Source organism: Pipistrellus kuhlii, unplaced genomic scaffold, assembly GCF_014108245.1.
Source record: "Pipistrellus kuhlii isolate mPipKuh1 unplaced genomic scaffold, mPipKuh1.p scaffold_m20_p_3, whole genome shotgun sequence".
In the NCBI taxonomy this organism is placed as follows: Eukaryota; Metazoa; Chordata; class Mammalia; order Chiroptera; family Vespertilionidae; genus Pipistrellus; species Pipistrellus kuhlii.
The window spans coordinates 86,983,426-86,996,146 of NW_023425529.1; the positions used below are offsets into that span (position 1 = coordinate 86,983,426).

General features: G+C 40.4%; 1 protein-coding gene across 4 annotated transcripts in view; it reads right to left on the reverse strand.

Moving 5' to 3' along the window:
• Nucleotides 1–12,721, reverse strand: part of LNX2 (ligand of numb-protein X 2) — a 62,053-nt gene that overhangs the window by 30,523 nt on the left and 18,809 nt on the right. For all 4 annotated transcript variants that reach the window (XM_045588473.1, XM_045588471.1, XM_045588472.1 and 1 more), the window contains one exon: nt 5,843–6,354. In XM_045588473.1, coding sequence (XP_045444429.1) covers nt 5,843–6,243 — 401 coding nt within the window. In that variant the 5' untranslated portion in view covers nt 6,244–6,354. The remainder of the gene's footprint in view (nt 1–5,842; nt 6,355–12,721) is intronic.

The following is a 12,721-nucleotide window of genomic DNA, read 5'->3' on the forward strand; positions in this document are numbered from 1 at the left end:
TTATTGAGTGTTGGCCCAAGCACCAAAGGGTCATGGATTCCATTCGAGGTCAAAGGTATATAACTGGGTTGTAGGTTTGATATCCAGCCCCCAGTCAAGATATCAATGGAGGAGTCAACCAAACAATCTGTCTCTGTCACATCAATGTTTTTCTCCCCCCCACGCCCCGCACTCTCTTTAGAAATCAATGGAAAATATATCCTTAAATGAACATAAACAAAAAAACAAAACAAAAAAACTGAATGACTTGAGTTTTTATTAACTATTAGAGGCCTGGTGCATGAAATTTATAACCCAGGGGTGGGGAGGTCCCTCAGTCCAGCCTGCACACTCTCCAATCTGGGATCCCTCTCACAATCCAGGACTGGCTCCCAACTGCTTGCCTGCCTGCCTGCCTTCCTTATTGCCCCTAACCGTTTCTCCCTGCCAGCTTGATCATCCCCTAACCACTCCCCTGAAAGCCTGATTGATACCTAACTGCTCCCCTGCCAGCCTATTTGCCCCTAACTGCCCTCCCCTGCAGGCCTGGTGCCCCCCAACTGCTCTGCCCAGCAGGCCTGGGTGCCCCCAAACTTCCGTTCCCTGCTGACCTGGTCACCCCTAACTGCTCTCCCCTGCAGGCTTGATTGCCCCCAACTGCCCTCCCTTGCCGACTTGGTCCCTTCCAACTGCCCTCCCCTGTTGGCCTGATTGCCCACAACTGCCCTCCCCTGCTGGCATCTTGTGTCTACATGGGGGCAGCAATCTTGTGTGTTGGAGTGATGGTCAATTTACATATTACTCTTTTATTAGATAGGATAGAGGCCTGGTGCATGGGTGGGGGCTGGCTGGTTTGCCCTGAAGTGTGTCCTAGATCAGGTTGGGAGTTCCCTTGGGGCATGTGGCGGCCCGGGAGAGGGGCCTGTGGTGGTTTGCAGGCTGGCTACATCCCCCAGCGACCCAAGTGGAGGCCCTGGGATCTGGGATTTATTTATCTTCTATAATTGAAACTTTGTTGTCTTTAGCAGAGGCCAGGGCAGGCCAGGGCATTAGGAAAGGTTGGTGTCCTCCATCGCTGGGGAAACCCAAGCCTCCTGCTCACTCTGTGGCCACAGCCATTCTTGTTGGGATTTATCTTCTATAATTGAAACTTTGTAGCCTTGAGTAGAGGCCATGGCAGGCCAGGAAGCTTGGCTTCCTCCATTGCCAGGGGCAACTCAAGCCTGCTCTCTCCAGCTCCGTGGCTCCCACCATTTTTTGTTGAGATTTATTTATCTTCTATAATTGAAACTTTATAGCCTTGAGAGAAGGCAGGGCAGGCCAGGGCAGACAGAAAGCGTGGCTTCCTCCATTGCAGCGGAAACCCAAGCCTTCTGCTCGTTCCGTGGCCACAGCCATCTTGGTTGGGTTAATTTGCATTCTTGCTCCTGATTGGCTAGTAGGCATGGTTTATGGGTGTAGCAGAGGTAAAGTCAATTTGCATAATAGTCTTTTATTAGATAGGATAAGAACCCTATATAGCCTGGATACTAGACTCTTACCAGATACATGATTTGAATACACACACACACACACACACACACATATATATACACATGTATATATAAAATGTAATCTGTTTTTTACATTATATATGAGAAATGGATATTGGTAAGAATGTGCCAAACTAACCCTAGCTGGTTTGGTTCAGTGGATAGAGCTTTGGCCTGAGATTGAAGGGTCAAGGACATATGCTTGGATTACAGGCTTGATTCCCAGTGAGGGGCGTGCAGGATGCAGCCAATCAATGATTCTCTCTCATCATTAACGCTTTTTATTTCTCTCTCCCTCTCTCTTCCTCTCTGAAATCAATAAAATTTTATTTTAAAAAATGTGCCAAATTCAAATTTCCCTCCAAGCTAAAATGTGAATGTAAAAGAGCAATCTTGCCTCAGCCTATCCTGACCCATAAAGACTTTAAAACCATTAGATGAAACTTGGCTATTGTGGCTCAGAAAATTGGCTCAGTAGATAGAGCATGGGCTCACGCACTGAAGGGTCCCTGTTTGAGTCCCAGGTCAACCTGGGTTGCAGGTTCATCTCTGATCCCAGTGGAGGCGTGTGTGGGAGGCAAACAATTGATGTGTCTCACATTGATATCTCTCTCTCTCTCTCTCTCTCTCTCTCTCCACATCCCTTCTTCCCTTGCACTCTCTCTAAAAATATCAATGGGTAAGGATTAACAAAACACAAACAAACAAAAATACCATTTGATGATCTAGGAAAGGTCTCAGCATGGAAAAAGACTTCTTTAAAGATTTTCTCTATAGTGTACACACTTTTTACCAGAATGTTAAATTATTATGTTTTTTAAAGAGGAAAGTAAAATAATCCTGAATCTTGTCATAAACTAGGGCACAATGCTCAATTTAACAACAAAAATATAATATTTACAATTCTTATAAGCTTTACATGTTAAATTGTTGAGGGTGAGGCAGGAAAGAGGTGTAGAGCAGGGGAGGAGGGATGTTTTAAAGTTGATGGTGTTTGGCAGAATCTCACAAAGTAACTACTAAAATGTAATATGCTTAGTACAATATACAGAATATTTCTTTAATGTTTTAAGTCTCCTTTCAAAGAAGTGTACTTTTTCATGTCTTCAAATTCTTCATAGTTTTACTAACATACAATCTGTTAATAACTAGTAATTTTATTTAAAAACACATTCGTCTTTCACAAATAGTTTTAGTTGTAGCTGAAAAGTCAGTGGGTCAAATCCTAAAAATTCAAGAACAAAGACATCATAACTTTTATACAATGAATCACTTGCTGGTGATAAAATTTATGCATTTCCATTGAGTTTTAGAGAGAAGAGAGTGGGGAGGGGGGCAGTTATATACACACACATACATACACACACACACACACACACATACATATACATATATATATATATATATATATATAGAGAGAGAGAGAGAGAGAAAGAGAGAGAGAGAGAGAAATAATGTGATAGAGACACATCAATTGGTTGCCTCCTGCACTCACCCTGACCAGGGGCTGGGGATTGAACCTGTAACCCAGGTATGTGCCCTTGACCAGGAATTGAACCCATGACCCTTTGGTGCATGGGACAACATAGCAGTAGAGAACATGATTCAACCTGTGGAAAAGTCAGCATGGCATATTAGAATAGTAAAGAAGAATATGGACGTTTAAGTCTAACTATATTATTAATTAGCACTATGTATTTGTAACTCAGTTTCCTGATTTGTAAAGTGAAATTAATCTCTTTAAATTCTATGATTTTATGTGTGAATGTAATGAAAAGTTACTCTATGCCAGATTTATACTACCCTGTTTCCCTGAAAATAAGACAGTGTCTTATATTAACTATTGCTCCCAAAGATGCGCTAGGTCTTATTTTCAGGGGATGTCTTATTTTTCCATGTGCTAGGTCTTATTTTCGGAGCATGTCTTATTTTCGGGGAAACACGGTATTTCTAAATCTACTATAGGAAGCTTTTTTTGAGAACATGAAATAGTTTATTCTTGTATTATTTATTAATTAGTGGTGCAGTGCACAAATTTGTGCATGGGTGGGGTCTGGCCGGCCCAGCCCAAATCAGGGTGGATCTCCTGGGAGGAGGAGACAGTGGGAGGTTGGCTGGCTGGCCAACCCTGATAGGGGCTCATCAGGGCTGGGCAATTGGCAAAAAGGCCCTGCTCCTGATTGGGTGGGGGAGGCCAAATGGGGGTGGGGCCAGCTGTGGGGAGTGACTGGGTAGTGGGCTGGCCAGCCCCACCCCTGAATGGGGTGGGGTTAATCAGGGGTTAGAGGCTAGGGGAGGTTGGCCAGCCAGCCCCAACCCTGACTGGTACTATATGTGGGGGGCCAGTGGGGGTGGAGCTGGTTGGGGGAGTGGCTGCAGGCTGATTGGGGTGGGGCTGGCTGTGGGGAGGGGCTGTGGATGGTGGGCTGGCTGGCCCTGCCCCTGAATGTGGTTGGGGGAGCCAATCGGAGCCAGCAGCCTGAGGGAAGGGCCATGGGTGGTTGGCTGGCCAGCCCTGCCCCTAATTGGGGTGGGGGGGTGATCTGGGGTGGGGCCAGGTCAGGGAAGGGGCTGAAGGAGGTTGGCTTGCCGACCTTGTTCCCCATTGGGGTAGAGAGGGGCAATCAGGGGTGGGGCTGGCCGGGGGCTGCAGGTGGATCAGGGTGGTGGGGGCCCATGGAGGTTGGGGCTGGCTGGGGGGGGGAAGGGCTGTGGAGGATTGGCCAGCTAGCCCCACCCACGATTGGGCTGGTTTGCTGGCCACAGTGGGTATCATAGCTACTGTTGTTCCAATTATGGTGTTGTGGTCACTGGCTTTTTATATATATAGGTTGTATTTTCCACACAAACAGCTGTAAACCTACTTTTGCCCCACCCTGTATTGTACTCAATTGTTTTCATATAACTTAAAATTGCTGCAGCTTTATACTACACAAGTGACTTAAATTTGAAATTTAGAAATGAGTACATTTCTGTCACTTTATGTGATTCGACCTACTTAAGACATGCGATGTGCCAAAACCGGTTTGGCTCAGTGGATAGAGCATCGGCCTGTGGACTGAAAGGTCCCAGGTTCGATTCCAGTCAAGGGCACGTACCTTGGTTGTGGGCACATTCCCAGTGGGAGGTGTGCAAGAGGCAGCTGGTCGATGTTTCTCTCTCATCAACATTTCTAACTCTCTATCCCTCTCAATTCCTCTCTGTGTAAAATCAATAAAATATATTAAAAAAAAAAAAAAAAAAGACATGCGATGTATTTTATTCCGTCTAAGGGTATAGATAAATTTAAAGATCAAGAATTTTACCAAAGTCAAATTATAAATCTCACTAAATAATCAGCTAAATAAATCACTTAACCTTTTAGCCGAAACCGGTTTGGCTCAGTGGATAGAGCGTCAGTCTGTGGACTGAAAGGTCCCGGGTTCAATTCTGGTGAAGGGCATGTACCTTGGTTGCAGGTACATCCCCAGTAGGGGGTGTGCAAGAGGCAGCCGATCGATGATTCTCTCTCATCGATGTTTCTAACTCTCTATCCCTCTCTCTTCCTCTCTGTAAAAAATCAATAAAATATATTTAAAAAAATTATTTAACCTTTTAAAAAGTTTTTGTTAGGATAAAAATAAAACCTAAGTGTTTTAAAATTTCCACCTTGAGTTCTTATTCAGACTAGTCCCTAAATGCAGAATCTTCTTAAAAATAATCCTCACCCAAGGATATGTTTATTGACTTTTAGAGAGAGAGGAAGTGGGAAGGCGAGGAGAGAAAAATCGATCAGTTGCCTACTATATGTGCCCTCACAGTTTCCATGTTACAACAAATCTATCATTTTTATTGGCTGCATAATATCCCATTGAGTTGATGCACTACTGTTTTTAACTCTTCCTCTACTGTTAATTAGATTGAGTCCAATTTACTGAACTATGCTCAATGTGACAATGAACATCCTTATATACAATCTTTCCTTTTTGTGGATTATTTTCTTAGGATAATAATATGGATAAAAGGATATTTACAATTACAGTTTTCTAAATGTCTTGCAAAAGGGTATATCATTATATCCTGCTACCCATGTATATATAGTACCTTCATATTTTACCAGCAAAATCATTAATAGGTATAAAATGGTACTTCCTTACCACAGTTTTTATATTCATGCTTTTTTTTTTTTTTATAAAACCGATATTCCAAACAACTTATTCATTTATTGTATCTCTTGTATTTTATTTGTTCATTTATTTATTGATGCCTTGGTATATTTTTAATCAAGTTTTTGAACAGCCATTTTATAAAACCTAGAATCACTTTTTCTTTCTTTCATATTTTTTACTTACCTGTTTTTAAGATGTGCCTCCAGATCACAGCGCTGCATTACATCCTGGCACACTGAAGAAAAAGGACATGCAACTAATAATTTGTCCAGAAGTTTATGAACTAGAATACTAGACTTCTTACACAACTTAAAGTGAAGTCTTTTTCGGTCCAATGGACAGAAATCTTTCTCTTGTAAGAAGTTTCTGAGGCACTTGCAGCAGAATGTGTGTCCACAGGGGGTGTCTAATGGCTGTAATAGAGGCTGAAGGCAAATATGGCAGACCAGGTCATCATCCACTTCATTCTGGTAATTATACAAGTGATTTTCTCTTGTCCAGTGCTGCTGACCACATTCAAAACACAGAGGATTGAAGGACGAGGAGGTGTGTTCCACCGATACCATCTCTTCACTTGTTCCCATTTTGAGTCAACTGAAGCAGTTTCTGTGTCTTCATACATTAGATTTCTACTTCCATTTCAGGTCTGGTTTCTTTTAACAGATAGTGATGTATTTGACTAAAACCAGCCGTTTCTAGATTAACAAAACAAACAAAGAAAAAGTAATTAACATCCATCAAGAGAGACTAGACTAAAAGTATTAATATAATATTACCAGTTAATTTCTTTTTTAGTAAAATATTAAAATTTAGATCACGTTGGACTTAGAGTAAAGATAGCAAAGTAGAATGTCTAATTGAAAAATACTATAAATTTTCAAAAATAGAAAAAATATTAAAAAGAAATCACAGTAAAATTTAGAACAGGTAACAAATTAGTCATGAAACAAAAATGAAATTAGTTTGCTAGTTGGGTAAGAATGCATTACACTGCCAAGTTCTCAGTAAAAAAAAAAAAAAAAAAAAAAAAAAAAGGTAATTAAAAGCAAAGATGTCATATACTATATGACATGGCATAAGAAACAACCAATTTGTTTTATTTACTAACTGAAATCCACAACTACCTCACTGCTCAATGATTGTTTTAGAGCCCATTAATCTACAGAATATGTAATGTAACTTGAGATATACTACGTAATACATTTGCACTGGCAATCCCAATCATGGTTCTTTGCTTCTGACTGATTTTATGCATTTATAACACTATATCAAAGACTGCATCTCTGAAATGTAGTTTCAAAGTTAATTCAGTATATGTTTAAAAAATGGCCTTTGTTCCACACCATGTTTGGGGAGAAATGGATTTCAAAATATATAATATTTGAATATTCTTTTTATATATAACATAGATTAAACAAAGATAAATTTTAATAGCATATATAAACTATGCAACCTTCATAAAATACAATGCTATTTAATGCCATTAAAGAAAACCCTGTTGTAATTCAATTAAACAGATAAGACATGTTATAAATTTAAATTCCACCTCATATTATTCAATTATTCCATTTGTCCTGGCTTGCTCAGAGAAGCAGCAGTGTGTGTATTTATATGTGTGTGTGCATGCGTGCACGTACATGCATTCCCTCCAACATAATACTCTTAAAACAGCCTACCTCGATTTTGTGTAGGCTCCCCTTGGTAAAGTTTCCAGATTCCAGCTGCTGGAGCACCAGGGGTTAAAAAGTCAACTCTAAAGGCAGCATTTGTTTCTATTCATTTTTCTGTACATATTTACAGTGTCTAGTATGTGCCAAACATTGGACAAGGGCAGAAAGGTAGGGAGAGGACAGTTAAGCAAACCCACTATTAAAATTCAATGCAATAATTACTCTGAGAAAGTTGTGCACAGGATGCTATATCAATATAGAGAAAGGAGAGAACTGCCATCTAATTGAGTTCAGCTTTAAGGCTGGAAATACTTTCAAAAGGAAAAAAAATATGACTGCTGGGTTGTGACAGAAAGCATTAACCCAAGAGAATAAATGGACAAGGGCATCTCAATGCTAAGTCACAGGAGCTTGAGAGTGCACTTACATTCAGGGAATGGGGAGCAGATCAAGACCTCTGAGGCAAAGAACATGTACTTGGGCAGAGTAATTATAAGACTCAGCATCCCTGCTCCAAGAAGAAAAAGAGCAGGACACCAAGTTAAGGACTCTAGCATTTGTTTCAATAATAAAATTCTCCTCCAACCATCTGTACTAATAAAAGGGTAATAAGCTAATTAGACTGGGTTGACCAGACATCTGACTTCCTTCCGGACAAAGCCATTGTGGCGGGGGCTGAGGCAGAGTTGGTTAGGGGCGATCAGGCCAGTAGGGGAGCAAGCAGTTAAAGGAGAGATCAGGTCAGCGTGGGGGAGCAGGTAGTTAGGGGCGATATCAGGCTGATGCGGGGAGCAAGCAGTTAGGGGCATGATCAGGCTGGTACGGGGGAGCAAGCAGTTAGGGGTGCTATCAGGCCAGCAGGCAGAGGAGGTTAGGGGTGATCAGGCAGGCAGGCAAGCAGGCGAGTGATCCAGCTGTCCCAGATTGTGAGAGGGATGTCCCCCAAAGATTCCCAGATTGCAAGAGGGTGCAGACCGGCTGAGGGACTCTTGTGCACTGAATCTCTAGTATATATATATTTTGCTGTTTTACTTATCTGATATATTTATTAGAAAAACAAGATTAACATTTTAACACATTTATTAAGAACTGCCATGAATTATGAAGGGGTGGGACAGGATTCAGATGGGATGGCTGATGTCAGATAAATTGCAGGTTTTTTAAAAACTACTTAATATTTATATATACAAAAACCTAAGTAACCGAACTACCAAATGACCAGTCGACCCGTTGCTATGAGTGCACTAACCACCAGAAGGAAGATGCTCAATGCAGGAGCTGCCCCCTGCTGGTCAGTGCACTCCCACAGCCAACCTCCCGTGGCCAGCCAACCTCCCACAGCCCCTCCCCGCCAGCCAGCCATCCTGATCACCGGCCAGGTGGAGGGACCCCACCCATGCACGAATTCGTGCACCGGGCCTCTAGTAATATCAATAGGACAGCCTGTAATCTAAACTCCTACCAGTGCCAACATGAAGAGAGCAGACCCTTTTTGTATTTTACAACCTGTGAGATTTCTTCTTTACCATCTGAGCACTGCTAACTTTTTAAATGTCAGTACAAAAAAAATATATATATATATCAGTACAAAGTATGTGAGATTAAGGACAGAAATATCATTTATCTCAGGCAGACTATTGCTTCAACCCAGGTATTTAACATAGAAGGTTTACAGACATTTGTTTTCTATTCAATCAGCAAGACACTTCATATAACCTTTGCTCTTCTTTGTTTGTGACAGTGGTTATTCTAATTTTTCTTTTCCTCAAGAAAATATATTGTGAATCTAGCCTCCCACATAATGACTAAGAAAGCATTTCTCTTAAAACCATTATGTTTTAGCTATTTTCTAAGTCTCTAAATAATTTAGTTATTTGATTAGTTTAATTTTATCACAAATCTTTTCAAGAGGAAAAATAATATGGTCCCATTTGTAATATCCAATAACAACTGCATGATCTCCAACCCTGAAATACCTCTTTTACCACAAAATAAACATTAAATGAAAAATTATCATGAGTAGATTGCTAACATGTGCATATGAACATTGATTCAAGGCTTGTGAGACCATATAGCATAAGTAGCACATACCCCGGTGGCTCAGCCAGTCTGTGAGGATAGCTTTGTGACCTTAAATTTGTTTCTTTCTCGTCTGTGAAATGGGAGTAATAATAAATATGTATGTGTATACCCAACACATAATAGGTACTATATAAGTGTTAGCTATTGTTACTCTTATTAAAGATAAAGAAATAGAAGTTTAGACAGACTTTCATTTGCCCTAAGTCATCTATATACAGTAGGTCCTCAGGTTACATTGGAGATCCATTCCTATGATTCGATACGTGATTTTTGCCATAAGTTGGAACCCACCTACATAAGCACATACACAGCAGTAATGAAGTGAAACAGTAAAAAAAATTAAAGAAAGATAATTCTTTTTTTTTTAAAAATATATATTTTATTGATTTTTTTACAGAGAGGAAGGGAGAGAGATAGAGAGCTAGAAACATCGATGAGAGAGAAACATCGACGAGCTGCCTCTTGCACACTTTCTACCGGGGATGTGCCCGCAACTAACGTACATGCCCCTGACCGGAATCGAACCTGGGACCCTTCAGTTCGCAGACTGACGCTCTACCACTGAGCCAAACCGGTTTTGGGCAAGATAACAATTCTTGACCTTTACTTGTGGTAAATAAATAATAAAAACCATAAAGCACATATGTACACACATTGAAATGATGGAACTTTTTTAAAAAACAAATAAATGAAAGATGGTGACATAACCATGAAATGATGTATGCTGAGTCTGACATAACCTGAGGGCTGTCTGTATATAAAAGTCTAAGTGACCACCCGGCCAGCCAGTAGCTATGATGTGCACTGATCAGGGGGCAGACACTCAATGCAGGAGTGGAAACCACAAGCATGAAAACATGGAACAGAATGCTGAATGAATCTCAGAAAGAAGGAGGGAGAAGGGAGGGCGGGAAGATACTAACCAAAGATCTTATATGCATACTAGAGGCCTGGTGCACAGACTCATGCACTGGTGGGGTCCCTTGGCCTGGCCTGCAGGGATCAAGCTGAAATAGGCTCTCTGAAATCCCGAGGGGACCCTAGATTGTGAAAGGGTGCAGTCCAGGCCGAGGGACCCTACCGGTGCACAAATCTGTGCACCAGGCCTCTAGGAAAATTTATAACTACTTAGTAAGAGAAAAGGAAGATAAATCCAGTCTTTTCTTGCTTCAAAATAACCCAATAGTAAATTAAGTAATTATAGGAACAAGGTAAGGTATTTTATGAAAGCCTGGCTGTGCGAGTTTTGTTAAGGACAAAAGTAGCCTGACCCTGATTATGAAGCATGAGTGTATAGATAGTATGAAAAGCCCTCAGATCACCAAAGAAGAGTAGATGAGTGTAAGTAGAATAGAGGAAGGAGTCTAGGCCTGAACCTTGGGACATTTCAACATTAGGATGTCTGGGGGATAGGGAGGAGCCAAATTGAGAAGGAGTGGTAATTGTGGTAGATGAAAATTAGGAGAGTGTGTTGTGGAGAAACCAAACAAAGTATTTTAAGAAGTAGGGAATGATTAACTGTGTCAAATACTGCAAGCAAGGATAATACGATTAGGACTGAGAATTAAACATTGGATTTAGCAACATGAAATTCATCAGTGACCTTAATACAGAGCTTGGGTGGAATGGTGAGAGCAAAATCTTTCTGGAAAGAGTTCCAAAGAGAACTGGAAGAGGGGAATTAAAGCAAAGACAATTCTTGTGAAATTATGCCATATGGAAAGAGGAAAATTTGTATTTTTAGAGGAATTGAGACTATCAGAGATGATAGCATCTCTCATCCATTTAATAAAACAAAACACTTTTCACCTCCATCTGCACAAGTTTATAATTTGTATCTGTACAACTCCTTAATTCATTTTTTCTTCCATCAGACTTCTCCCTCTCCTATTTAAAGGCTAATTTCTCTTTTGCCAGAGATCAATATCCAGCCCCTTTGGCAACTATTGTCACTTATCTCATCTTTCTCCAACCTCACTCTTATTTTTCCCCTATATATGAAAAAGTTCAGTCTCAACAATTCAGAAAATAAAAACAAAAGATTCTTATATAATTATTAACATTTTCCCCATTTCCATTGCACCTTCAATATTTTTAAATATAAAACAATGCTTGCAGGCTCTAATTTCTAGGTGTGCACTGACCAGGGGGCAGACACTAGGTGTTAGAAATTTCCATCAGCCACTGAGACTGGTTCTATTGTGGTCATAAATGTCTAACTGCCAAAACTAATAGTCACTTCTCAGTTCCAAATTCTATTTTACTTCTTTGCAATATCATGACCTTTCTCCTTGAAACTCTGATCCTTTGGCTTAAATTATACCACTCTATTCCAGTTCTCATCCTACTTTTCACTCTTGTGATCAATTATTTCCTTTAGGCAAATTCTAAAAAAGTTACAATGTTGGGCCAAAGTGAGAGGAAGGCTTCTGACTTACCACTTTACTAAACTGGCCTCCAAATGGTAAACAAAAGTTTGACTCCTACAGTAATGTATAAGTATCCTAACTTTTCCCAAATTATTTTAATCCTGGTTAATTTTACTATTTTCAATATTTAGAAGTCTGATAGTTGAAAATACAAAAGGTATTTAAATTGAATTTTTTATTCTAGCTAAGTTAAATATATTATTATCATCCTACTGGAGACCCGATGCACAAAGATTTGAGCAAGAATGGGCCTTTCTTCCCCTGACTGCTTGCACTACCTTTGCTCCAGCCAGAGCCGCCTTTCTGCCTTCTCACACTGCCCAGAGGCCAGGAGCAGCTGGGATGGTACGATATGTCCGTATTGTCGCATGGGGATGACACAAGCGTCCTGCCCTGCCCCCAGCTGCTCGGCACCTGTGTATGTGTGTCTATTTTCTTTACCAGGTTATGGAAGTTTTCAGTCATTATTTCATCCAATAGGTTTTCAAACCTTGGCTTTCTCTCCTTTCCTTCTGGTACTCCTATAGGCAAATAGTTGGTATGCTTGATGGTGTTCCAGAGGTCTCTTAGCCTTCCTCATTTTTTAACATTCTTTTTTTCTCTTGCTATTCTGATTATTTCCCACTACTTTACCTTCCTAACACTGATTCCATCCTCTGCTTCATCTATTCTACTCTGATTCCTTCTAGTATATTCTTCATTTCTGACTGGTTCTTTTTTATGGTTTCTATGTCCTTTTATTGCTTTTTGTTTTTGTTAATCCTCATCTGAGGATATTTTCCCATTGAGATTTTAGAGAGTGGAAGGGGAGAGAGAAAAGCATCATGTAAGAGAGCCAAACTGGCTAGGGCTCTATGTCCTTTTCTATGCTTACTTTCTCT